General features: G+C 48.5%; 1 protein-coding gene across 1 annotated transcript in view; it reads left to right on the forward strand.

The window, feature by feature from the left end:
• The window catches only part of LOC142574019 (uncharacterized), a 59,778-nt gene that overhangs the window by 11,771 nt on the left and 23,246 nt on the right, over nucleotides 1-24,761 (forward strand). The window contains exons 5-8 of the mRNA XM_075683212.1: nucleotides 5,893-5,948; nucleotides 15,708-15,800; nucleotides 15,897-15,972; nucleotides 17,529-17,590. Of these exons, the coding sequence (XP_075539327.1) occupies nucleotides 5,893-5,948; nucleotides 15,708-15,800; nucleotides 15,897-15,972; nucleotides 17,529-17,590 (287 nt within the window). The remainder of the gene's footprint in view (nucleotides 1-5,892; nucleotides 5,949-15,707; nucleotides 15,801-15,896; nucleotides 15,973-17,528; nucleotides 17,591-24,761) is intronic.

Consider the following 24,761-nt stretch of genomic DNA (forward strand, 5'->3'; position numbering starts at 1 on the left):
TTTGGGAGGAAGACCCCAACAAGCAAACACGCATTATAACAAGCTTGATAACGTTGTGTGAATTACGCTGGTTGTCACAAAAAGAAGAATTGTAAACTGACACGGAAAGTTGTTTTTTAGCTTCGTGTCCATTCCTTGTCGGCAGAAAATTTGCAATTTCATATTACTTACGTGTTTTTTCCACGTCGTATAAATGTTTCACAAAGATGGCTCTTTTCATGGATAACGGTTGTTGAGATTTATTCGCTGTGATGTCTGTCTAAAGAATGAGTTCAAACAAGTCCCCCGCTGCCATAATGCAGTACTGGCACCTTTTCAGCACGTCCGATGTAGCTCCTTTGATGACGCAAGACGGTATCTCGCTGCAGGCTTCAGCAATCTCTGCCTGTAGCGCTTTTGGTGTAGTTGTACGTTTTGCCGTACACTCAGTTTTTCACATGTCCCCACAAGAAGAAGTCAAGAGGTGTCAATTCCGGTGACCTTGCAGGCAATGCCACTGGTCCATGCCGCCCGACCCACTGGCGTTTGAAGGCTTCGTCAAGACGGGCTCGGGCAAAGCTGCTGCTCTGAGCTGGTGCACCGTCGTGCTTATACCAAGTTTGCTTTAAAAACGCAAGAGGAAGATCACAGCGAAAATATTCGACTGGACCTTCCAAGATGTCGTTCAAGTACCGCTGAGCAGTGAGCATGTGGTAAAAAAAATATGGGGCCAATTATACTTCCGTCAAAGATACCGCACCACACACTGAATGACCATTGGTACTGGTGTATGGTCTGCGCCACTCAATGCGGGTTCGTATTGCTCCAGTAATGCGCATTATGGATGTCGACTTGAGAATTTCTGGAGACGGTTGCCCCATCTGTCCAGAGCACTTTGTCAACAAAATCCTGCATTTCGTCACTGTTCACAAGGATACAATTTGAGAAATCAAACCGCCATTGAAAGTCTCTTTCTTGCAGTTTTTGATGCAGTTGGAGGTGATACGGATGCATTGCAGCCTCTCTAAGAACTCTTGACACGGAAGACTTTGAAATTCCGACCTCACCACTCACATCACGCACGCTGGAATGAGGGTCTGGAGTCATGAAAGCCAAAATGTCTCCTTCAGCCTCTTCACTGATGGTTCCCTTCTTGTGCCGCGTCTTGAAGCTACCTATTTCTTTCAGCGTCAAGTAACTCCTCATAATTGTGTTCGTGCTAGGCCTTCCCACACATTGCCAATTTCGGTATACTTGGGCGGCTTTCCTCTTGTCGCCCAGTTCCGCTCCCAAGGCTAAGACCATGTTCGCCTTCTGCTCGCTTGAGTACGGCATGCTTTAGGCAAATTCTTCGAAACGGTTGCACGGCACGACAGTAACAGACAATCGAGCTTACATGCATCTAGCCGCTGGCACAGCTTGGAAGAAAAGCGGCGTTGTAACAAATGATGCTCTCTCTCGCACAGGTTCCAGATGTATGACGCATGTTTTGTGCGTATCTTTTATATTCCGCATCGACTTGAACACTGGAAAAGAAATTGTTCTTTTCGTCATATCGGAATAAACGGCTGATGACATCACGTTCTTCGTCGCCAGGCGTGAGCGGCTGCTGACGAAGCGCTTTTTCAGAGCGCCCTCGCCAGCCGCTGCCGGTGATGTCAGAGCCGAGCAAAGGTTCAAGCCCTCTCTCGTAAGTGAAGGGAAGGCGCGGCGCTGGCGATGTTTTTACAAATCACTCATGAGAGCGCTGTAATCGTGGCGCATTCGGGCGCACAGAGCGAGCTGCCACGTGGTATTTTTTATACCTCCGCGGGCTTTCGTTTTTCCCGAATAAAAGTGGCCACGCTAAGTCTATCTCGTTGGAAGTACCTGAGTTGGGCAATATTTGTCAAGCTCCACAACTTTCGTATTGACGCCTGAACGTGTCAAGCTATATTTAAATGGTTAATTAATTTATCTGTGCTAAATACTAAAAAAATAGACGAGCAAGGAAATGGTGCTGTAAGTTTAGATAAACACTAACAACATCCACGCAATTTATGTTCTGAAGAAAGCATAGGTTTTTTCAAAATCTTGGTCTGGTTCATATATATAACTGCGCCTGATGTACTTTAGCGATGCTGAAGTGCAGATTCCAATAGATGTTGGGCCAGTCCTAGCGCGATCTACACAAAGGCGCTTGACGATGCGATGAACTCGACGTATAATAAGGATGCTCGATTTCTCAGACGAGCGGAACTATATGCTCCAAGCACGATAACCGTTGATAACCCGATCACGGAGTGCGCCCAAAGAAAAGGCTCGGCAGGTGTCTGGGAAAACTTGCTCCGACCGCAGCGCTTGGCGATTCGGAGCAAGGCTGTTGTCAAGTGAAAAATCAGGAGTAGCGTGTTGAACTAGGGCTGGTCTACGTTACTGAAATTTGTAGGATACAGCGCTAAACACAGGACGGTAAAGAGAGGACGCCTACACAGTGCTGTACGTGCTTGTCTCCTCCTGTCACCATCTGTTCTTAGAGCTGTGTCCTTCAAGTTCGGAAAAAGTCAGCACTTCTGAACTGCACCTCGTGCACGTAGCACGCAGCGCCACTTGTGGGCTTCTTGCTTGGCACTCAAGGGGTGGGGGGGATTTGGGGGAGCTTATCATGTTTCTTTTTTGAAATGATTAGATTCTGGGAACATTGGCCAACGTGGGCCAGACCGTCCCAGTCATCAACAATAAACCCAAGCGTCTTTGTAATGTAAGACAAAGCGGAAAGAAAATAAGGGCAGAAAGGGGAAATATCGCGCACATTGAAAATAACGTAACTCAGGCATAGCATCCTATAGTGTATGGACAACCAGACCGCGATTTAAAGTGAACACGAGAACGACCAGTAGCAGAACATGTTACCGGAGTAGACACTATCTGTGCAGTCGCTAGGAAAGAAGAGCTGCTGTAATAACTTTTGCACATGGCGAACAATGAAGCGGATAACTAGAAATACTGCATGTAAGACAATGACAGAATGTTTAACCGAAGAAAACAGAGAAGACCAGGTTCACATGAACGTGCACCAAAACTGATTATGAACACATTCATGAACATGTCGTTTCATCGGTTTACATCAGGGGTCCTGTAACGCAGAACTATTCCAATATTCTTTTTCCAATCGCCTGACGTCAAATTTGCGTAATCGCCGACGCAAGCATCAGGCGATGTCCCACGGCGTTGTCTGAACAGCCGAATCAAACGCTCTCCGGCTTTATGGGAGGTCACTTTTGTTTGCTCAAGAACGAATAACACTACCTACATTGAGCGGTTTTTCCTAACTAATTAGGTGACAAGAGGCGAGGAGCACGCTAAAGTGAAGAGGGATTCGATAGGGCCGAGCCACTGCACTGGATATCGATAACCGGATGAATAGGGTGGTGCCAGCGTGTGTGATTGGTTCGCTTTCCCTTACTTAGTTTGCGGTGGCTGCTAGAAAATCGCGGCGGCGCGCAACGGAAAGTTAAAAATGCCGACAGAACGGATCCTCAGCAAAGAAGAGTTGGCAGAGCGATATTGTATACGTGCTTAAAGGGCTCGATAACGTTATATTGTCACGCAAAAACGTTTATGATATGGAAATAAATCCATGCTCTGCGGCTGGTAAGAGTAGCCAGTGCCTGAGCGATGAACGGGCAGTAATCGTCTATTATTTCGGAAGGGGCAGTCTCCCGCTGTTGATAAAAAAATGCAGTTTTGTTCGGCATATTAATACATTTTTAACGCATACAGGTCACTTTGACGCGGTGAATTTTCGCTGTTTTTGTGACGTCGCGTGACAGACAGGCGAAGTGGTCGCAGCCCGAGAACTTTTGACCAATAGCAGAAGGCTAGTGGCAAAGAAGCATCGCATCAGAAATAATACGTTTTCTTTTGTTCGGCATAATCATGCATGATCTGCGTGTACGCTTCATATCAGATGGAAAGCTATCGCGGCTTTCGTGACGTCACGTGACAGACAGGCGAAGTTGGGGGTGGCTGGAAAGCTTTGTGACCAATCGTGAAGAGTCGATTGGTGAACTATAATAGAAACAGTTTGGAATAGCTTTACGCTATAGTGTCCCATAGCATAACCATACCAAGCCATATCTCGGCCATACCAAGCATAAACGCTTGATATGGCCGAGATAGATTCCGCGCTAAATGTCGAAAGGTAGAACAGCCGCATAAAAAAGGGCTGGATTCAATAATGCGAGAACCGGAGGCACGCTTCACGTCAGCCAGTGGCACAGAAAATGCGTGGTTCCAACATAAAGGTGGGCGAAAGTGCACACATGATAGGACTTGCGAAGAACAGCCGCGTGGTTTACATTACTGAATGTGCCGCCGTCGAATATAGTAGAAGAAAGGCGCTCACAACCATCCTCAGAGGCCTCAAACCAGTCTTTGTCAAGTATTACCATTCACATGTGGTTCAACTAATTTAGGGGAGTGACGCATGACTATACAACGTGCTATGAAGCTTGCGTATAGAATGCAAGGACAATGATCGCAGACAGGCGAGAAGGCCAGGTTTGACCGTCTGCAGTACTGTTACAATTACAGCATGCTCCTGGGTAGCGGGAACATTTTCCGGAGGTCCGGACTACATTTGTGGCGTCCAGAAGCCATTGCAAGGCCAGGCGGTCCCGGATCGCGTAGGCTTCATAAGAAGCACATTTGACACTCGGGGCACTCTTATTACTCGTCAGATTGGTGCCGCCCATCATTCCCCTGCTATTCTCCTGCTAAAACCAACAACCAACGCAGAAAATTTTTGTATCAGTGACGGTGTAGCAGACGCCCGTTCGTGTTGCCAAGACACTTCCCACATGCATACTGGAAGTGGGAGGTGCGTGAAGCCGCCTGCTGCAGCGAACTTGGCTTGCTCTGTTGCGGAGATATTGTACATGCTGCCATCTAGTGAAAGCGGGTAGACATAGTTCCCTGTGACCGCGCGTTATCGGCGATCTGGCAGCGCGTGCTCTTCTTCTTGAGATAGAACACGTCTGAGAGACCATTAAACGTGTGCGTATGTGACTCCTCGTCTGGTCGTCTCGCTGTTCTTTTCTGGCTGCAACAAAGAGCACTTACAGACGAGAAACCTTGTGATTTCGGCCCCAGATGTGGCAAATCGTGAAGTGGGGGCGAACACCCCAGACGCGTTCCAGCAACATGCTCTTTCGAAGGAGAAGCGCCTCTCAGGAACGTCCACATACGATTATGGGTCTGCGTGAAGTTTGGTTTACCCGCCGTGGTTGCTCAGTGGCTATGGTGTTGGGCTGCTGAGCACGAGGTGGCGGGATCGAATCCCGGCCACGGCGGCCGCATTTCGATGGGGGCGAAATGCGAAAAACACCCGTGTGCTTAGATTTAGGTGCACGTTAAAGAACCCCAGGTGGTCAAAATTTCCGGAGTCCTCCACTACGGCGTGCCTCATAATCAGAAAGTGGTTTTGGCACGTAAAACTCCAAATATTATTTAAGTTTGGTTCATTTTGTACACTCTGCTGACTTCATTGTTTATTCATTTACTCTGATCTGGCAGGAGGCTACACCGTGCTTGTGCTACCTCGGAGTGCACATCTCATGTGCATATAATTTTCATTCATGTAGTGTTGCAAGACGTACACGGCTTGCCCCGTGCACATTGCGCGACGGCGTTCAAGAGCGGTTCGCGTGTGGAGACGTCAGGTATATAGGGGCGATGGCTAGTTGAGAATGGCGCTAGCATTTCAAACACAAGAAGAAGCACAAGGAGCTAGTACATGTCCTGCTGTGCTTATAGATGCAATATAAAAATGAAAAAGGATATATTAAGGTTGTTGTAGCATAGCTACTCACGTCCGTACGGGGTAGAATACATTGCTCATAGTGATTCTTGAATTTGGTATATTGTTTCCAGTGGTTGACCCTTACGACCGCCTCTGCAAGGTGAACAAGACTCAAATGAACAAAATGGTAATTTCTTTTTTTCGATCTCTTCATAGATGCCATGAACTGTTATGCTAAAAGTAAGGTACAATGAACTTGAAAATACAGATGAAACGTTAATACAGTAAAAAAATAAATAACAACTCTAAATTACAATACAATTACGAATTGACCTTTAAAGTTTCGTTGTGTGGCTGATATTTTTGAAAAGCGGAGCGCCACGAGAAAAAATTAAATAACGCAGATTCCGACTACGGGATGAAAACGACAACAACAATGACAACAGCAACCACGAAATGTGCAAATACACCAGTGAGACCACGAGAATGCTGTATGCAATGGAGATGATAATCTGCTAGATAGAAGAGAAAATATAAAATGATAGAGCGGTTAACCATAGCATATGCCCGGTTTATATACTGTGCCGGTGGAAGGGTAGATAAGGCTACGGTAATTAGAAGGAGGTGACCAAAAACTCGTAGTGAGGCAGCTAGCTACCAACAGTTTCAAGCTGTCACGCATGCATGAAAAAAAAATACAGCAGAGCTCATTTTAATGCGATGGTAATGCGATTAGCAGTCAAGCAATGTAATGACACACCATTTTGCAGAACTCACGTTTATTTACAATTTACAGTGATTATTCTGAGACTTTCGCTTCCTTTTTTATGTGTCTTCGCTCATCTTTTATTCCCTTTACCCCTTTCCCCAGTACAGGGTAGCCGGCCGGTACTTACGCTGGCTAACCTCCTTGTTTTTCCTTCCCTTTTATCTCTTCTCTCTCTCTCCGCTGCGTCGGCTACATGCGAAGTACACTGTCTCTAGTATCGGCCCACTTTGCTATGGCCCTCGCTTGCCAAGGTCGCCCATGAGCATAAATGCATGTCGAGTAGTGTATAAGCTCAGTGACGACAACGGATTGACGAAGTAGGAATGACACCGACGGAACGGCAAAGGTGGTATGACGACAACGGATGACGAAGCTGGAATGACGACTATGGCACGACCACGATGGCATGACGACGGAGGCGTGACAAATAATGCATGATAGTGACTGTATGACGACGACGCATTGACAACGAGGACATCACAACGGCGGCATAATCAAGATCGACTGACTACCGCATGATTGTGGTAAAATGACGAAGAAGGAAAGCTGCTTATGGAACGACGAAGGCGGTATGATGACGATGGCAGGATAACAATGGGATGACGGCGAATGTGTGACGATGATGGGGTGACGACGACGGCTTGGCGAGAACGGAATGGCGCAGTTAGAATGATGATGAAACAATTACGCGGCGCAGCGGTGGTATAGAGGTAGAGCATCCGCCTCGCATGCAAGAGGACCGAGGTTCGAATCACAGTGCCGCGCAATTTTCCACCGGATTAAAAAAAATAAGAAAAAATCCGCGTGTTCATCAAATTGCATCAACAGGCCTGGAATGCGGCCTGATCCCGGTGACCAGAACCGGTAATGCACTCCCGCACCAGAGCAGGATTGGCCACCCTGGTGCAGTACTTGGCCACAACCTTCTATATGAATAAAACAGTAAAACCCCGGCCCTCAGTCCCCAGCAGCTGCGAAGCAACTGACCACGGCGGCGGTCAGACCTGTGACGCAGCAGGGCGTGCTAAGAATATCTGGGTCCGGACAGGCCGCCATTGAACTCTCAACCTGGGAACGTTTAACGCTGGAAGGTTATCTAGTGAGGCGAGTCTAGCAGTGCTAGTGGAGGAATTAGAGGGCAGTAAGTAGGATATACTAGGGCTCAGTGAGGTTAGGAGGACAAAAGAAGCACATACAGTGCTAAAAAGCGGGCACGCCCCGTGCTACCGCGGCTTAGCGGAGAGACGAAAACTAGGAGTCGGATTCCTGATTAATAAGGATGTAGCTGGTAACATACAGGAATTCTATACCATTAACGCGAGCTGGCCAGGTGTTCTTGTGAAACTTAATAAGAGGTACAAATTGAAGGTCGTACAGGTCTACGCCCCTACATCCCATCATAATGACAAGCAAGTCGAAAGCTTCTATGAAGACGTAGAATCGGCGATGGGTAATATCAAAACAAAATACACTATATTGATGGGCGATTTCAATGCCAGGGTAGGCAAGAGGCAGGCTGGAGAAAAGTCAGTGGGGGAATATGGCATAGGCTCTAGGAAAAGCAAGGGAGAGCTATTAATAGAGTCTGCAGAACAGAATAATATGCCGATGATGAATACCTTCTTCCGCAAGCGGGATAGCCGAAAGTGGACGAGGAGAAGCCGAAATGGCGATACTAGAAATGAAAAAGACTTCATACTCTGCTCTAACCCTGACATCAAAGAAGATGTGGACGTGCTCGGCAAGGTGCGCTGCAGTGATCATAGGATGGTAAGAATTCGAATTTGCCTAGGCTTGAGGTGGGAACGGAAGAAACTGGTACATAAGAAGCCGGTGAATTAGTCAGTGGTAAGAGGGAAAATAGAGGAATTCCGGATCAAGCTACAAACTCAGGAAGAGGACTTAGTGTTGAAGCAATGAACGGCAATCTTATGGGCATCATTAAGGAGTGTGGAATAGAAGTCGGTGGTAACGTCGTTAGACAGGATACCAGTAAGCTATCGCAGGAGACGAAAGATCTGATTAAGAAACGCCAATGCATGAAAGCCTCTAACCCTAGAGCTAGAATAGAACTGGCTGAACTTTCCAAGTTAATCAACAAGCGTAAGACAGCTAGCTGTCTTAAGGAAGTATAATATGGATAGTATTGAACATGCTTTCAGGAACGGAGGAAGCCTAAAAGCAGTGAAGAAGAAACTAGGAATAGGCAAGAATCAGATGTATGCGTTAAGAGACAAAGCCGGCAATATCATTACTAATATAGATGATATAGTTCAAGTGGCTGAGGAATTCTATAGAGGTTTATACAGTACCAGTGGCACTCACGACGATAATGGAAGAGAAAATAGTCTAGAGGAATTCGAAATCCTAAAGGTAACGCCGGAAGAAGTAAAGAAAGCCTTGGGAGCTATGCGAAGGGGGAAGGCAGCTGGGGAGGATCAGGTAACAGCAGATGTGTTGAAGGATGGTGGGCAGATTGTTCTAGAGAAACTGGCCACCCTGTATACGCAATGCCTCATGACCTCGAGCGTGCCGGAATCTTGGAAGAACGCTAACATAATCCTAATCCATAAGAAAGGGGACGCCAAAGACTTGAAAAAAATTATAGACCTATCAGCTTACTGTCAGTTGCCTACCAACTATTTACTAAGGTAATCGCAAATAGAATCAGGAACACCTTAGACTTCTGTCAAACAAAGGACCAGGCAGGATTACCTAAAGGTTACTAAACGATGGACCATATTCACACTATCAATCAGGTGATAGAGAAATGTGCGGAATATAACCAACCCTTATATATAGCTTTCATTGATTACGAGAAAGCTTTTGATTCTGTCGAAACCTCAGCAGTCATAGAGGCATTACGGAATCAGGATGTAGACGAGCCGTATGTAAAAATACTGAAAGATATCTATAGCGGCTCCACAGCCACCATACTCCTCCACAAAGAAAGCAACAAAATCCCAATAAAGAAAGGCGTCCGGCAGGGAGATACGATCTCTCCAATGCTATTCACAGCCTGTTTACAGGAGGTATTCAGAGACCTGCATTGGAAAGAATTGGGGATAAAAGTTAATGTAGAATACCTTAGTAACTTGAGATCCGCTGATGATATTGCCTTGCTTAGTAACTCAGGGGACCAATTGCAATGCATGCTCACTGACCTGGAGAGGCAAAGCAGAAGGGTGGGTCTAAAAATTAATCTGCAGAAAACTAAAGTAATGTTTAACAGTCTCGGAAGAGAACAGCAGCTTACGATAAGTAGCGAGGCACTTGAAGGGGTAAGGGAATACATCTACTTAGGGCAGGTAGTGACCGCGGATCCGGATCATGAGACTGAAATAATCAGAATAAGAATGGGCTGGGGTGCGTTTGGCAGGCATTCTCAGATCATGAACAGCAGGTTGCCATTATCTCCAAAGAGAAAAGTGTATAATAGCTGTGTCTTACCAGTACTCACGTACCGGGCAGAAAGCTGGAGGTTTACGAAAAGGGCTCTACTCAAATTGAGGACGACGCAACGAGCTATGGAAAGAAGAATGATGGGTGTAACGTTAAGGGGATAAGAAAAGAGCAGATTGAGTGAGGGAACAAACACGAGTTAATGACATCTTAGTTGAAATCAGAAAAAGAAATGGGTATGGGCAGGACATTTAACGAGGAGGGAAGATAACCGATGCTCATTAAGGGTTATGGACTGGATTCCAAGGGAAGGGCGGCAGAAAGTTAGGTGGGCGGATGAGATTAAGAAGTTTGCAGGGACAACATGGTCACAATTATCACATCACCGGGGTAATTGGAGAAGTATGGGAGAGGCCCTTGCCCTGCAGTGGGCGTAACCAGGCTGCTGCTGATGATGAAACAATTACGGCGGCAACACAACGACGATATCGCAAAGAGTACACAAAGACGACTGTACGACAACCCAAGGGCGACGATGGTACAACGTTATGGTGACAATTGGATTACTACGAGTGCATGATGGTGATGGCGTGACGACCACTTTATCAGAAAGTTTGTATGACGACGATGGTGTGACGACGATGGCATGAGAGAGTCAGACGATGAAGCTAGAATGATGGCGATAGAACACCCACGGCGGCATCACGACGATGCTAGTATGACGACGACTCAATGGCGATGATGGCATCCCAACAATACGAGGGCAACGGGATGACGACGAGTGTATGATGACCATGGTGTGAAGACAAGTGCATCACAAGCACTGTGTGGTGACAATGGTGTGACGGCGATGGCATGACGAGAGTAGGATGGCAGAGCTGGAATGACGACGATGCAGTGGCCCGATGGCATAATAACCACAAGCACATACCTAGAAGCCCGAGTTGCTTGACAACTTGGACGACTGGGTCGACGAAGGAGGCACGAAGACAATGCTATGACGAGGGTCAGATGTCTGAGCTGGAATGACGATGGCGGAAAGACCCCGCGGCTTTACGACCACGAGCACATAGCTAGTAGCCCAAGCTGGTAAACAAATGCCACTGGGTTGGCGCACGAGGCTGGACAGACAGACAGACAGACAGACAGACAGACAGACAGACAGACAGACAGACAGACAGACAGACAGACAGACAGACAGACAGACAGACAGACAGACAGACAGACAGACAGACAGACAGACAGACAGACAGACAGACAGACAGACAGACAGACAGACAGACAGACAGACAGACAGACAGACAGACAGACAGACAGACAGACAGACAGACAGACAGACAGACAGACAGACAGACAGACAGACAGACAGACAGACAGACAGACAGACAGACAGACAGACAGACAGACAGACAGACAGACAGACAGACAGACAGACAGACAGACAGACAGACAGACAGACAGACAGACAGACAGACAGACAGACAGACAGACAGACAGACAGACAGACAGACAGACAGACAGACAGACAGACAGACAGACAGACAGACAGACAGACAGACAGACAGACAGACAGACAGACAGACAGACAGACAGACAGACAGACAGACAGACAGACAGACAGACAGACAGACAGACAGACAGACAGACAGACAGACAGACAGACAGACAGACAGACAGACAGACAGACAGACAGACAGACAGACAGACAGACAGACAGACAGACAGACAGACAGACAGACAGACAGACAGACAGACAGACAGACAGACAGACAGACAGACAGACAGACAGACAGACAGACAGACAGACAGACAGACAGACAGACAGACAGACAGACAGACAGACAGACAGACAGACAGACAGACAGACAGACAGACAGACAGACAGACAGACAGACAGACAGACAGACAGACAGACAGACAGACAGACAGACAGACAGACAGACAGACAGACAGACAGACAGACAGACAGACAGACAGACAGACAGACAGACAGACAGACAGACAGACAGACAGACAGACAGACAGACAGACAGACAGACAGACAGACAGACAGACAGACAGACAGACAGACAGACAGACAGACAGACAGACAGACGGACGGACGGACGGACGGACGGACGGACGGACGGACGGACGGACGGACGGACGGACGGACGGACGGACGGACGGACGGACGGACGGACAGACAGACAGACAGACAGACAGACAGACAGACAGACAGACAGACGGACGGACGGACGGACGGACGGACGGACGGACGGACGGACGGACGGACGGACGGACGGACGGATGGATGGATGGATGGATGGACGGACGGACGGACGGACGGACGGATACGGATGGGCGGACGGACAGGCTCAAAACACCCGAAGTAGGCAAAGAATGCTAATCGCGTTAAAAAACACTTTGGTCACCCAGGCCGACGTCGTTTTGGCTTGGTGCCTCCTAATTCTGTTTCTTATGAGGGAACGATTGTCGAGTGTTTTAAGCGCGACGGAGAGTGCTCTTCTTTGTACACTGAAGTGAGAACTCACAGAGTGCACAAGTGTGCACAGTGTCTTTTCGACGCACATAGGTTTTGAAAGGAAGTTAAGCAGCCAAGAACTTAGCGCCCAAATTTCTGCAATCTGGGTGAGAAGCACAAGGAGAGGAGTCAAACGACCGCAGTGTTTAGACTCCTTTCGTCTGTCGTTGCCGTGCGCGAGCTTAAGAAGAAAACTAACAAGTTTTGGTTGCACCATAGACCAGGCACGTACGCAGGATTTTTTTTAGGAGGCGGGGGGGGGGGCGACCTTAGGTAACTTTTCTATGCAAATGAGGAAGAGGGTACTTTTACTAGTACAAATGTGAATAATGCCCACCATTCGCCATAAAGACGCGTAAACCCGCAAAAGAGAATTGAAATAACGTGTATCTCACAGGTACGCCTCTGAGATGCACCTTTTCTTTACTTGGCAAACAAAGAACCACATCAAATGGACTCGCACATAAATGATGCGCAGGAAGAACCTTGCCAAGAACAAGTTAACCAGCGAAAGTGGAAAATGAAGATTTCTAGTAGCGTTTCTTGAATTAGCTCTGGAAGAATTATAGAAAAATGTATATTTGCGGAACAATCACAGTTCTTTTGGATCCCTCCTTTACTGCTCTACCAAGTGCCAAAACTGACTAGTGATATTATTCGGGAAGTTGCGTAGCTATGCGTGGTCACCAATCCCGTACAACTTCATCGAGCGCAGGAAGCTGCGGTTCTAGACGCGCGCCCACTGTGGAAGGTTAGAAAAACACCCCCATTAGCATAGCAGAGAAGTGGCTACGTCAGGCGGCTCGATTGATAACTCTAGAAGAGTCATTCAAAACACAGGCAATTATTCTCCACATCCGGCGGCATTTCCTCTGCTTCCTTTTTAAATAAAAAGATGTTGACCCATAAATATTTTCACAAAAAATTTTCGCTTTTCCTCCCTGTTTGGCTGTTGCCTTGGCTTTCTGCCTTATTAGATCGCTTAATTTCTCTTCTCCTTGCGACTCTTTCTTTCCAGTTGCCAATTTTGCACGAAAAGTGCTGTACAATTAGAGAAAAACCAGACGAGGTAACGGGTGACAGTGATATTACTTATCGGTTGAACGGTTATTGCAGGGTTGGATGATGAACGCTGTTTCGCAATATCTTATTTTCCACCTTATCTAAGCCATATCGCGGATATATAGTTCCGAGACTCTGCCAGCGTCGTGGCGAGCCATCACTCGAGGAAACAATGAAGCAAAAGGAAAAGTTAGCCACAACTCGCGTTTTCTCCGGCCACAACTCGTCCCACTAGCATACAGACCCGCTCACTATGAACCGTGACCCTGTCCTGGCCCCTGGATCAGTCTAAACAAAGAAGTTTGAATTAACGTAGATACAGCGATGCGCGTGATCGTTGCATTGATGGTGAAATAAAAATTGTGTTGGGCATTATAAATAAAATAAAATATTATAATTAAACCCATAAACTACGCCCTGCCTGCTGCAATAGATGGTGAGTGCTGGGCATTATAAATAAAATAAAATATTATCGTTAAAACCATAAACTACGCCCTGCCTTCTGCAATAGATGGTGACAACTAAATTCATCTTGAGTTAATCACGCGGGCACCGAATCGATGAGAAAACTGGCCTCCACACCCCAGCAGATGCCGATATCTACCACCATCCAAAAGGAGTGAAAAACTTGACAACCGTTCCACTCTGTGAAGATGGAATGGCAGCGAAAGCTGAAGACAATCAAAGCTCTGAAACGAAAGGCAAAGTGTTTCGCCTCCGCTGCGGGTCGGCCTGAAGATAGTGCAATATCGAGCCGATCTGCCGCGGAGGTGAAGCAGGCGTTAAGCACGTGGGCCGGTCCCGAAGATAGTGCAACACCGGGTCGACCCCCGGTGGAGGTGAAGCAGGCGTTAAGCGCTCCTCATACGTGGGTCCATCCCGAAGGTAGTGCAATGCCGGGCTGAACCGCGATGAAGGTGAAGCAGGCATTATGAACTCTCCATACGTAAGCCGATCCCGAAGGTATTGCAATACCGGGCCCACCAGCGGCGGAGGTGAAGCAGGCGTTAAGCACTCCCCAGACGTGGGTCCATCCCCAAGGTAGTGCAATGCCGGGCCGACACGCGGTGGAGGTGAAGCAGGCGTTAAGCACTCTCCATACGTGGGCCCATCCCGAAGATACTGAAGGGCATGTTATAGGTTCCCAAGTCCACAGGGGTATGTGCCATTGATCTTGGACCCTTTTTGGACTATCACCAGGATCGGCCCACATGATGATTTTTTCTGTTAACGGACGCCGAAAAAAACTACGGAAGTTAGTCATACAATGCTTTCGCTGTAAAAGGCAGCAAAATGTTCACCGCCGAGTAGAATGATTTGTCGGCGCTCTGGGGATGTGTGTGAGGAGTGGTGGCGTGGGGCGGATGCGGGGAGGGGGAGGGGGTGTATGCCGCTTAATTTCGGGGGGGGGCTGCCCCCCCCCCCCCCGATTACGTGCCTATACTGTAGACAATTTCTGGCTATATTACCGGCATGTTTTTCTTCATCTTGACATTTCCTTTAGTTCATGCGTCCACACACGCTATCACGGCCCGACAATTCTCAAGCTCAATTTTTCTGTACATTTAATTAGAGCAAGAAAAAGTAAATTCCAGGCTGTTCACTTCGGATAAAGGAGTGCGCTGAAGGGTGTTGCTCAATGAAAAAATAAATGAATCTCGGAGTGATGCCAAAAAGTCGCCGTGGCTCATCCCGCTCTCGTTGCTGCTTACAGTGGCTACAGCTTTCCATAGGTTGAGCTACAGCTAGCATCAACTGCCATTTATGACTTTGGTGAGTTAAAAGTGGGCTTTGACGTACATCTGCGCTAGAGAGACTTTCTGCCAGCGCACTTCACAACTTTAAACCTTAAACCCACCAGGCATACCGTCTGAGTGACTTTTCTGTACTTCAACAATATCAGTCGCCTTTTACGCATTTAGCCTCATGTTGTCACCGCACCCTTTCTCGCCCTCACCTCGCAACGTCCACCCTCCCGTACCTCCCCCTCACCTCACCCTCACCTCACCACATGAGGATGAGGGCAGATGAGGGTAAGGAATGCTCTCATGAGGGCTCGCTCTCGTGAGGGTACCCAAGTCTGTCTGTAGGCAATTGTAATAAAGTATATGGCTTGAAGACTGTAATTTCATTGAAGCCAAAGGAACTCAAAAAAGGCCCTCTCTTTGTTCCCTGGCGATTCTTTTCAGCTTAAAGTTGTTCTTGGATGTATCGCGAGCTGTCATGAGCTGAAAAATAACAGCTGGAAGGAAACGAGGCTGGACGATGGAAGGTTATGCGCGGTAAGCATTTCTTCGGTCGGACATACGTGGCCTGTACCACAGGTGACTGCATTTTACGATAAATGGCAGAGCTCCATTTACTGTTTTTGCGACTAGCTCCCGCAGCAAAACGGCCAGAGCGAGTACATGAAGAGAACTGGAGTTTGCCGCAACGGATCCTGCGTCACCGCAAGTAAGTGTAGATATTAAATCGTACACCTATAAAACAGGGACGAGGCTAACAAGCCTATTTATTCTTCATTTTCCCTAAATATAGTTAAAGCAACGTCTACATTCCTCACAACTCTTTGTTTCTTAACTACAATGCCTATGAAATAACAACCCGCCTAAGCCCAGGCTATATATGAAAAAAAAAAGGGGGGGATCCCACGTACGGCGGGAATCGATGTAAGCGAAGCTTTGTAGGCTGTTTGCTTTGATTCACATTGCAGAAGTGTTAACCGTTAATTGAATTACGGGGCTGTACGTAATTCAACACATTTTATAATTCTATGCATACACTGTATAAATGCATTCACGGTGGGCATCACGTTCCGCTGCGTGGCGAAGACGCTCCCGTTCCGCGCGACGCTTCGTTCGGGCCTGGGTGTCCTCGACGCCGAGAGCACGCTTTGGAGCCATTTTGCTGGCACGTATTTACGCGTGCTCCTTCTGCACACGTGGCCAGCACGCTGTTGAGATGCCAGCTGCAAGCGCTCTCTTCAGGCGACGGGCTATTGTAATGTTTACGCTACCATAGCCCAGCACGCGACTTCCACAGCCCAGCACAGGCATTTTTGTCTCATAGGAAAACAAGCACAGCTCGTGCCATACGCGCAAACTGTGGACCGCTGGCGCGGGGGGGGGGGGGGGGGTGGCGGCTGGGATGCGCGGCGGTGAGCGCCATCTGGTGGGGCTGCAAGAAACCCAGAAGCGCGCGCGAGCAGGACCACAGCAGCAGCAGCCCCCAGAAAGCCAGGTGAAGAGGTCGGGAAAGCTTAGCCTTAAACAGTGTAATCCCCCCTCTTCCATTGAAAGGAAAATAACAAAAAAGAGGGAAGGTATACTGGCAATTAAACATTCCAAGTATGTCACGAACACAGTACTAGGGCGGATAAACTCTGACATAGCGGATAAAATTGTGTTTGTGAGGCTGCGTGCTGGGGTGGTTCCTACGCCAGCTGTCACCTGTACTTAGAATTGGCCGCACTTCCCCTGGGCGCAACGTGTACAAACACTTCCCTCCATGTGACGGAAGGAGATGCCGGGGCACTTATTATCAACTTTAACAATTGTAAAAATGGAGCACTATTGTCTCCTTTTGCGAGCAGGGTTCCACTGCAGTGCAGTGTATTTAGCTATGCTCGTTGGTTACATAATAGCAGATGCCACAAAACGCTCCTTGAACTCATATATAACACATGCGTTACAGCACGCGTATAAGGCGCCATTCACCTGGTGGCGCCATGACAGCACGTTCCCAAGTCACGGATACTGTATTTCGAACGGCAGCATGCAGAATACCATGGCCTAATTAAACAGCGCGAAAACTACAAGGCAATTTGAGACGAGCTGTAGATGGGATGAGCGTCACTGAGCCACGACCGGGGCGTGAATACTTTTATTTTTTCTTGTTTCGTTGTTGAAGATTTAAAGCTAAAAGATTATTCTTACTTGCGAGGTCCATATCTTATATCTTATTGTTTCTCTTTATCGCAACGTAAAAAAATGGATACGATTTGATTTCAGATCTAGCCCCCTGGACTCATCCGAATGGTTGTAAAGACGAATCTACGAGGATAAATGGCAAAGTAAGTAATGCTACGCCTACCATAGAACAATCTTGCGTGTCTTGTAGGTGGTCTTATTCACGTAATTTTTGTAAAAGAAGGTTTCGTTCCTTTATGAATTCGCAATATTCTTTCTCATATGATGCATCAGAAAAGTAGAGTTTACCTGGAAGAACATAAACCATAATATTTGTCCTTCCGAAGATTTCCTTCGCTACGCGTAGTAATATAAAACTTGCATTTACCTTCTTGCCATTTTATTGCCATTTCGGTGTATTCCTTCATTATGCAAAAGTAGACTGCAACCACCACGTGTGAAGAAAACAGCCACTTGTACTACAGACGGACGAAACAAACAAACAAACAAACACGCAAGTGAACAAGAAAACAAGAAAAAAAAAACAAGCAAGCACGCAAATATAGACGTAGAAACATGCGGAATAACAGACAGACAGACAGACAGACGAATGGACGGACGGACGGGAACAAGAAAAAAAATGGGAAGAGGAGAAAAAAAGAGGTGTGAGGAGGAGTGATGAAAATAATAGACACTCGGATGCGATTGGATACATGTGCGAGACCGAAAGGCCTGTTCACAGCTTTAAATCTAGGCGCCTACTGATTAAAATTCAAGAGAGCCTTGATTTCTCGGTCCATTGATATTATGTGCGGCCCAGGGGCCAGTAACACATTTTCACAGAATGGCCTGTTGATAATTGGTGCTAACGAAGAGGTTCATTTCCTGCCGTTCACAGTGATATTTGGGTTGGGACAGTCAACAATGTGCTCCACTGCCTCAAACACACTGCACGTACCAGTCTGGCGAGTCCCCGAATCACATGCGATGCAAATATTGTCGCTTAAAGCCAACGCCTAGTCTAAGCCTGTGAAAAGAGTCGCATAGCCTACGTCGAATGCCACATGGCATTCCAAATGTCATATAAGGATCCAGCCTGTAAAGATGCGTTCGCTCTAGAACGCAATCATTCAAAGGAAGACGAATGCGCAGCGACATCGTTCGTCTACTGCGAGTAAGACTCCCAGGCACCGGTGTGTTCGCTTCAGACGTCTTTCTGTCTTCTCTCTCTAGAAGTTGCCATGACCGCCAAGCTCACTTTATGTTTCAGAACCAAGGCGAATACATAACGCAGCTCCAACAGCACATAGTGTGGCAAATCACCAGTGCCTCACCCTCGAATGGTTAATGTACTTGGTGTTCACGTGGAGCGCCGTGGAACAGCAATTTACTTCGCTCCCTATCTTGGAAAATGATATAACGGTGCTGGCTTCAGGTTTTCCAACAAGTGCACATGCACTGAGAAGGAACGTACTACTTTCAATTTCTTAACCGCAATACGTATGGTAACGGTATGAACATAAAGAGGGGAAATAGTGAAACATGGTTATTTACTACTGTTGAGAACAGAATGATGTCTAATGCCTATCGCCAGTATATGGGCTTTAGTCACCAGGATTCTCAACCCATCCTTTTTAATAATCGGAGAGGGATCATCCTGGATGCTTCACACAAATACGTTTCTGTGTTTTTAGATGAGAACACTCACAATGCAAGCACTTTTCCGATGCATTCTGTCTTAACGCAGCCTGAAGAGATGCCGCCGCGAGAGGTGTCTTCGTCTAGGGTACGGACATATCGGTATTGGCAGCACATGCAGGCCTGGCTAAAATTTCCGAAAGTGCTGGTTGCGCGGTTAACCGCACATTAAGCACACTATTGCCATGCTTTTCCTTGTGGAGCGTCAAGTTACGCACATTTCAAGGGCAACTAATCCGTAGTAGTGATTCAGGTCACGCCTAATCTCTTTATATAATGCTCGACCTTTACAACGTGCCTTACTGAATCAATTTCCGGCACTTAGAACACAGTTTGACCCTTCTACGATGTGCTTCAATAGCTGCAACGATTGCTATCACGCAGACTGCACCTGCTCATCGCGTATTCATAGCTGAGGCGCATACAGCGCATACGCCAGGCCTTTCATAGCTACCCGCCACAACACTTAGCTTGTTTGCTAGCACGGAGGCCACAGGCTGTACTCTTACAGTGTTTTGGACAACCACCAAGACTCACTGCCATCTTGCTTCAAGCATGTCAAAGCTCCCAATATCTGCCACCCTGGTGACTCTGACGACCGTACGTGAACCTCTGAATTTCTGGGTTCGCCAATAAAATAGACATGTCGCTACGAGCCTTAAGACGGTTGTCTCTTATTTTTGTTAAATGCGTCCCACTTTCGTAGCGTCTTGCTACAGGAGGGTCTTGCTACACAGCTCTACCGTAACTGTGATTGTCCATCGATCTCTGCCTCTGCGCAGCTCAAGCCTTCTCATGGTACGACAACGACAGCACAGGAACTGGCAGCTCTATGAGGTGCCATATATTACGTGCTTCAACTACTGCCTATTTGGCGAGCAAATTTTCCCCGATTACAGGGCTGCCCTAGAAAGTATGAATATTGTCGCAGCGCTGCGCGGCTGTGGCAATACCTAGCAATGTGTCCAGCCACACCGCAGCTGTAGCAAGTGCGGGAGTCGCGGCTTGTCGCGGGTGACACCGGTGACATGGGTGTCATGGGTAGAAACGCACTCTCAGGCTGGTTGTAGGAGGGAATAGCCCGCGGAACAAATCGTTGTGGTGCATCTTGTCGGCGTCCCAGACTTGTCGGTTGCGGTGGCAAGTTGCTGCTCTCCGTACGATCAGCATAGGTCCTGCGAGGTTCTCGGAAACTCTGAGGTGCCCAGGTGGACGGTGGCACACGAGAACGATGATCAAATGCACACTGATGGCACACATGAGCGTCGTCAACAACTTTAAGGCGTTGAAGCTCTTCTTTAACTACTTGCCGAATCACTGAGGAGAGGTCGTCGTGGGTTGGGACGGACACACTGGCAATAGTAGTAACATTGTCCAATCGTCCAAACTTTGGCCCAATCCTTCTCATTTTCAGCGCTTCAAACGCCCGGCAGTGTTTCTTTAGATCAGACGGAGTACTAAGATCGTCCTTCGTTATAAGAAAATTATAAACATCTTCAGCGATTCCTTTAAGCAGATGTCCTACTTTGTCTTCGTCTGTCATGGCAGCGCTGACGATTCCGCATAATTTCAGAACAGCCTCTATGTACGTTGTACACGTTTCGCCAGGTAATTGAGCTCGTCGGGAAAGCGTCTGCTCAGCCTTCTTTTTCTTAGAGATTGGGTCCCCGAAGCACTTGGTGAATTCTTCTACAAAGTTATCCCAGCTTGTTAGAACGCTCTCGTGGTTTTCAAACCAGAGGAGTGCGGTGCCAGCGAGAAAAAAAACCACGTTATCGAGCTGCTTCGTAGAGTTCCAGTGGTTGTGGCGACTCACTCTGTTGTAGTGTTTAAGCCAGTCGTCGACGTCTTCGTTGGCCTTCCCCGAAAAGGTGGGTGGCTCTTGCAGCGGTGTCCAGTAGCCAGCCTGACCTGCGTGATTGCTGTCTGGTCCGCCGCAGGTGGGGTCGTCATTGCCTTCTCCGGAATCGGCCATGTCCGCTGCTTGTGGTCGTAAACCGGCCAAGCGCCTACTCCGTCGGACAGTTGGTAGAGCTAGGTCGTCCAGGATCGTTCAAGATTTACCCCGCACGTCCACCAAAGATGTTACGAATGATGTTTATTTACAGGGTGAAACGGTGAAACGAGGTCCGAGAGGGAAGCTACAGGCCAGGCCCAGCCGGCGCAGAGTACCGCGAGGTCACGCGCGCACACTCTACTTCGTCTTTCTCTGCCTCAGCCGCAGCCGCGCAGCGCTGCGACATTTTGATACGGAGGCGTCAACTGAACTGCACACTGACGCCAGCGGTGCGGGTGTTGGTGCTGTGCTTGTTCAACTCTGCGATGGCCGTGAGCATGTCATTGCCTACGCTAGTCGGACACTTACAAAAGCGGAGACAAACTACACCGTTACTGAACTCGAGTGCCTAGCAGTCGTCTTCGCCATTCAGAAGTTCCGTCCCTATCTACATGGCCGCGCATTCACGATAGTGACTGACCATCATTCACTCTGTTGGCTGGTTGGGCTGCGTGACCCGTCTGGCCGGTTGGCCCGCTGGGCTTTGCGCCTTCAAGAGTACAGCTTCTCCGTTAACTACAAGAGCGGACGCTGTCACACGGATGCTGATTGCCTATCCCGTCTCCCTTCGCCGCACACTAAAGCTGAGGATGATGACTTCGACGACTACCTAGTTTCCATCTCTTCCGACTTTACAGACCTGCGTACCTTCGAGAGCGAGCAACGTTGCGACCCTACCTTGAAATCCCTACGGGCAGCTGCACGTGAGCCAGCAGGAACAACACCGTTTACTTTTCGTAATGGTTTGCTGTACAAAAAAAATTACTCGGCTGATGGTCCCCCATTGCTTCTAGTTGTGCCCGAAAACCTGCGCTCGGCTGTCCTTCGTTGTATGCATGACGATATCACGTCCGGGCACCTTGGCTTTACACGCACACTACACCGACTTAGACAGAGATTTTTCTGGCCCAAGCTCTGGAAAACAACGAAACAGTATGTCGCCAGCTGTACTGTTTGCCAGCGCCACAAGCAAACGACGACGGCCCCAGCGGGCTATTTACAACCAGTTAAGCCACCGACGTTACCCTTTGAAAAAGTGGGCATCGACTTGCTTGGCCCGCTCCCAAAGACGTCAGCTGGCTACCGCTGGATTATAGTATGCGTAGATTATCTTACTCGCTACACGGAAACGGCGGCACTTCCATCTGCCACTGCAGCAGATGTCTCTTCATTTTTGTTGCATCACGTCATACTCCGTCACGGCGCTCCCCGTGTTGTCATCAGTGACCGTGGACGGCAATTCACCGCCGACGTCGTTGAAGAACTTTTGCGGCTTTGTGGTTCTGCATATCGTCATGCCACTCCTTACCACCCGCAAACCAATGGCCTCACGGAGCGGACGAATCGAACCCTTACCAACATGTTATCAATGTATGTCGCTGCTGACCACAAGAATTGGGACGCCGTCTTACCTTTTGTAACGTACGCGTACAATAGTGCCAAGCACGAAGTTACTGGATATGCGCCGTTCTTTTTGCTGTACGCCCGCGCACCCCAGAGCTTTCTGGACACTATTCTACCTTTATCGTGCCAACAGGATCCTTCCATCGCCCAAACTCTGTGTCGTGCTGAGGAAGCACGTCGACTGGCGCATCTTAGGACGTTGTCCTCACAAGGCAACAGCAAGATTCGCTATGATGCGCGGCATCTCCCCGTCAGTTTTACTCCCGGTGATTATGTTTGGTTGTGGACACCTGTTCGCAAAAAGGGATTGTACCGCAAGTTTCTCGCCACTTACACCGGACCATTCGTTATACTCAACCGCTTGAGCGATGTGAACTATGTCGTCGCCAAAGTGACGGCAAGTAATCGGCGTTCACGGGCGACGCAAGTTGTTCACGTGGCCAGACTCAAGCAGTGCCATCACAGGTCCCTTTAACTCGCTCGGCGAGCTTCGTCTGCCCCCGGGGAAAATGTCGCAGCGCTGCGCGGCTGCGGCTGAGGCAGAGAAAGACGAAGTAGAGTGTGCGCGCGTGACCTCGCGGTACTCTGCGCCGGCTGGGCCTGGCCTGTAGCTTCCCTCTCGGACCTCGTTTCACCGTTTCACCCTGTAAATAAACATCATTCGTAACAATATTACTAGTCATGGCTCCGATGAACAGCTGGTATATAAAATTAAGCGTGTTCCCCGCCATGCTTTCGAGAAAATTCATAACTATATTTCAGTGGTTGGCGACCAACTGCAGACTTTCAGGCACTGTCAGGGCAGATGAAGCTGTGTGCTCGGCTACGAACAAGATCAGTTCCCACTTCTGTTCAGAATTGACGCCGCACGGAAAGTTTGCTTACCGGCCCATCGGAAGTAACCGGATTTTGCCAACTACAATTTTTACTCACAGGACCACGACATGTGATTTTGCTTGCCGCCCGGGCTCTCCAGTCATGAAAAGACATTAGTTCATTCACATTCACAAGCGCTTATTCATTCCTCAACGGAGTGGCCAACGTTGGGGTATGCCACTCTTGGGAAGGTTGTGAAATTCTGCGGCACTGTCCGTCCCTCGACTCTCAAAGAAAGGCTCTGCATGCTGGTGTCCTGCCGACAGAGGGTCACCAGAGGACGACAGAGGGTTCTCGGAAACAAGGATGCTGGTACAGTGGCCGAAAAGCACTTGTGTGCAAAAGGCCACCGAAGTGCTAATGCATTTTTTTAAAGGCAACTGGCCAATAAAAAAGGCGTAGTTTAACCCGAAAGCCGAAGCAGCGACTGCGATAGCAAATTCACAGACAGCCATACGATGCAAGAAGAGTGCTTTTATTGGCCATATCAACATGCAAACATGCGCCTGCTAACTAAATTAACAAACATGGTGTCAGCGCGTGCAGCATACATGAACACATCACACTCGATGACCGCGGACACTCGCTGTGAAAAGGCTGGCGCCACAGCAGCGACACAGCAGCTGGCGCCACAGCAGCGAGCGAAGTGAACTTCGTGCTGCCTATCGCTCCACCGCAAACTGAGCGCTGAGAACACACGGCACGCACAAAGCTACGAGCCGTCGACGCCCCTAGACACTGCCGCTAACGAAGATCGCTCTCAAGATACGGTCGCTCGACCGCGCGCAGCCGCCGCATACGCAGTTGCAGCAAGAGTAGAACGCCGCCCCCCTCTCTCCCCTCTCCCCGGTGCCTCACAACGTTGGGTGCCTCGCGCGCGACGCAAGGTGGCGCGCTTGCTCCCCGCTTTCCTCCCATTCGCGCGGGCGCGATGAGCCGCGATCGTCGGCTCGCATCCCACGCTTTCACTCGCATACAGCGTACGGCGCCCGGCGACGGCGTTATCGCCCTTGGACTTTGTGTGGAACATCACGGCGACGGCAGAAATGCGCATGGAGTGTCCATATAGTTGCTATCGCAATAAAGCGTTTGGGACTGTAAGTACGTGAATGAACATTCATCTGTGGGTGCGCACATACTGACTCCCTTTCTTCATTGTTATCTTCTTTCTCTTTCCCCTTCCTCAATTGTAAGGTAGACAACCAGGCGCGACCATAGTTTACCTCCCCTCTTTTTCTTTGAAATACACAGCAGAATCTCGTTAAACGCAATTCACAAACGGGATAGCCGGTTAAATGGAA

Source organism: Dermacentor variabilis, chromosome 3 (genome assembly GCF_050947875.1).
Source record: "Dermacentor variabilis isolate Ectoservices chromosome 3, ASM5094787v1, whole genome shotgun sequence".
Taxonomy (NCBI): Eukaryota; Metazoa; Arthropoda; class Arachnida; order Ixodida; family Ixodidae; genus Dermacentor; species Dermacentor variabilis.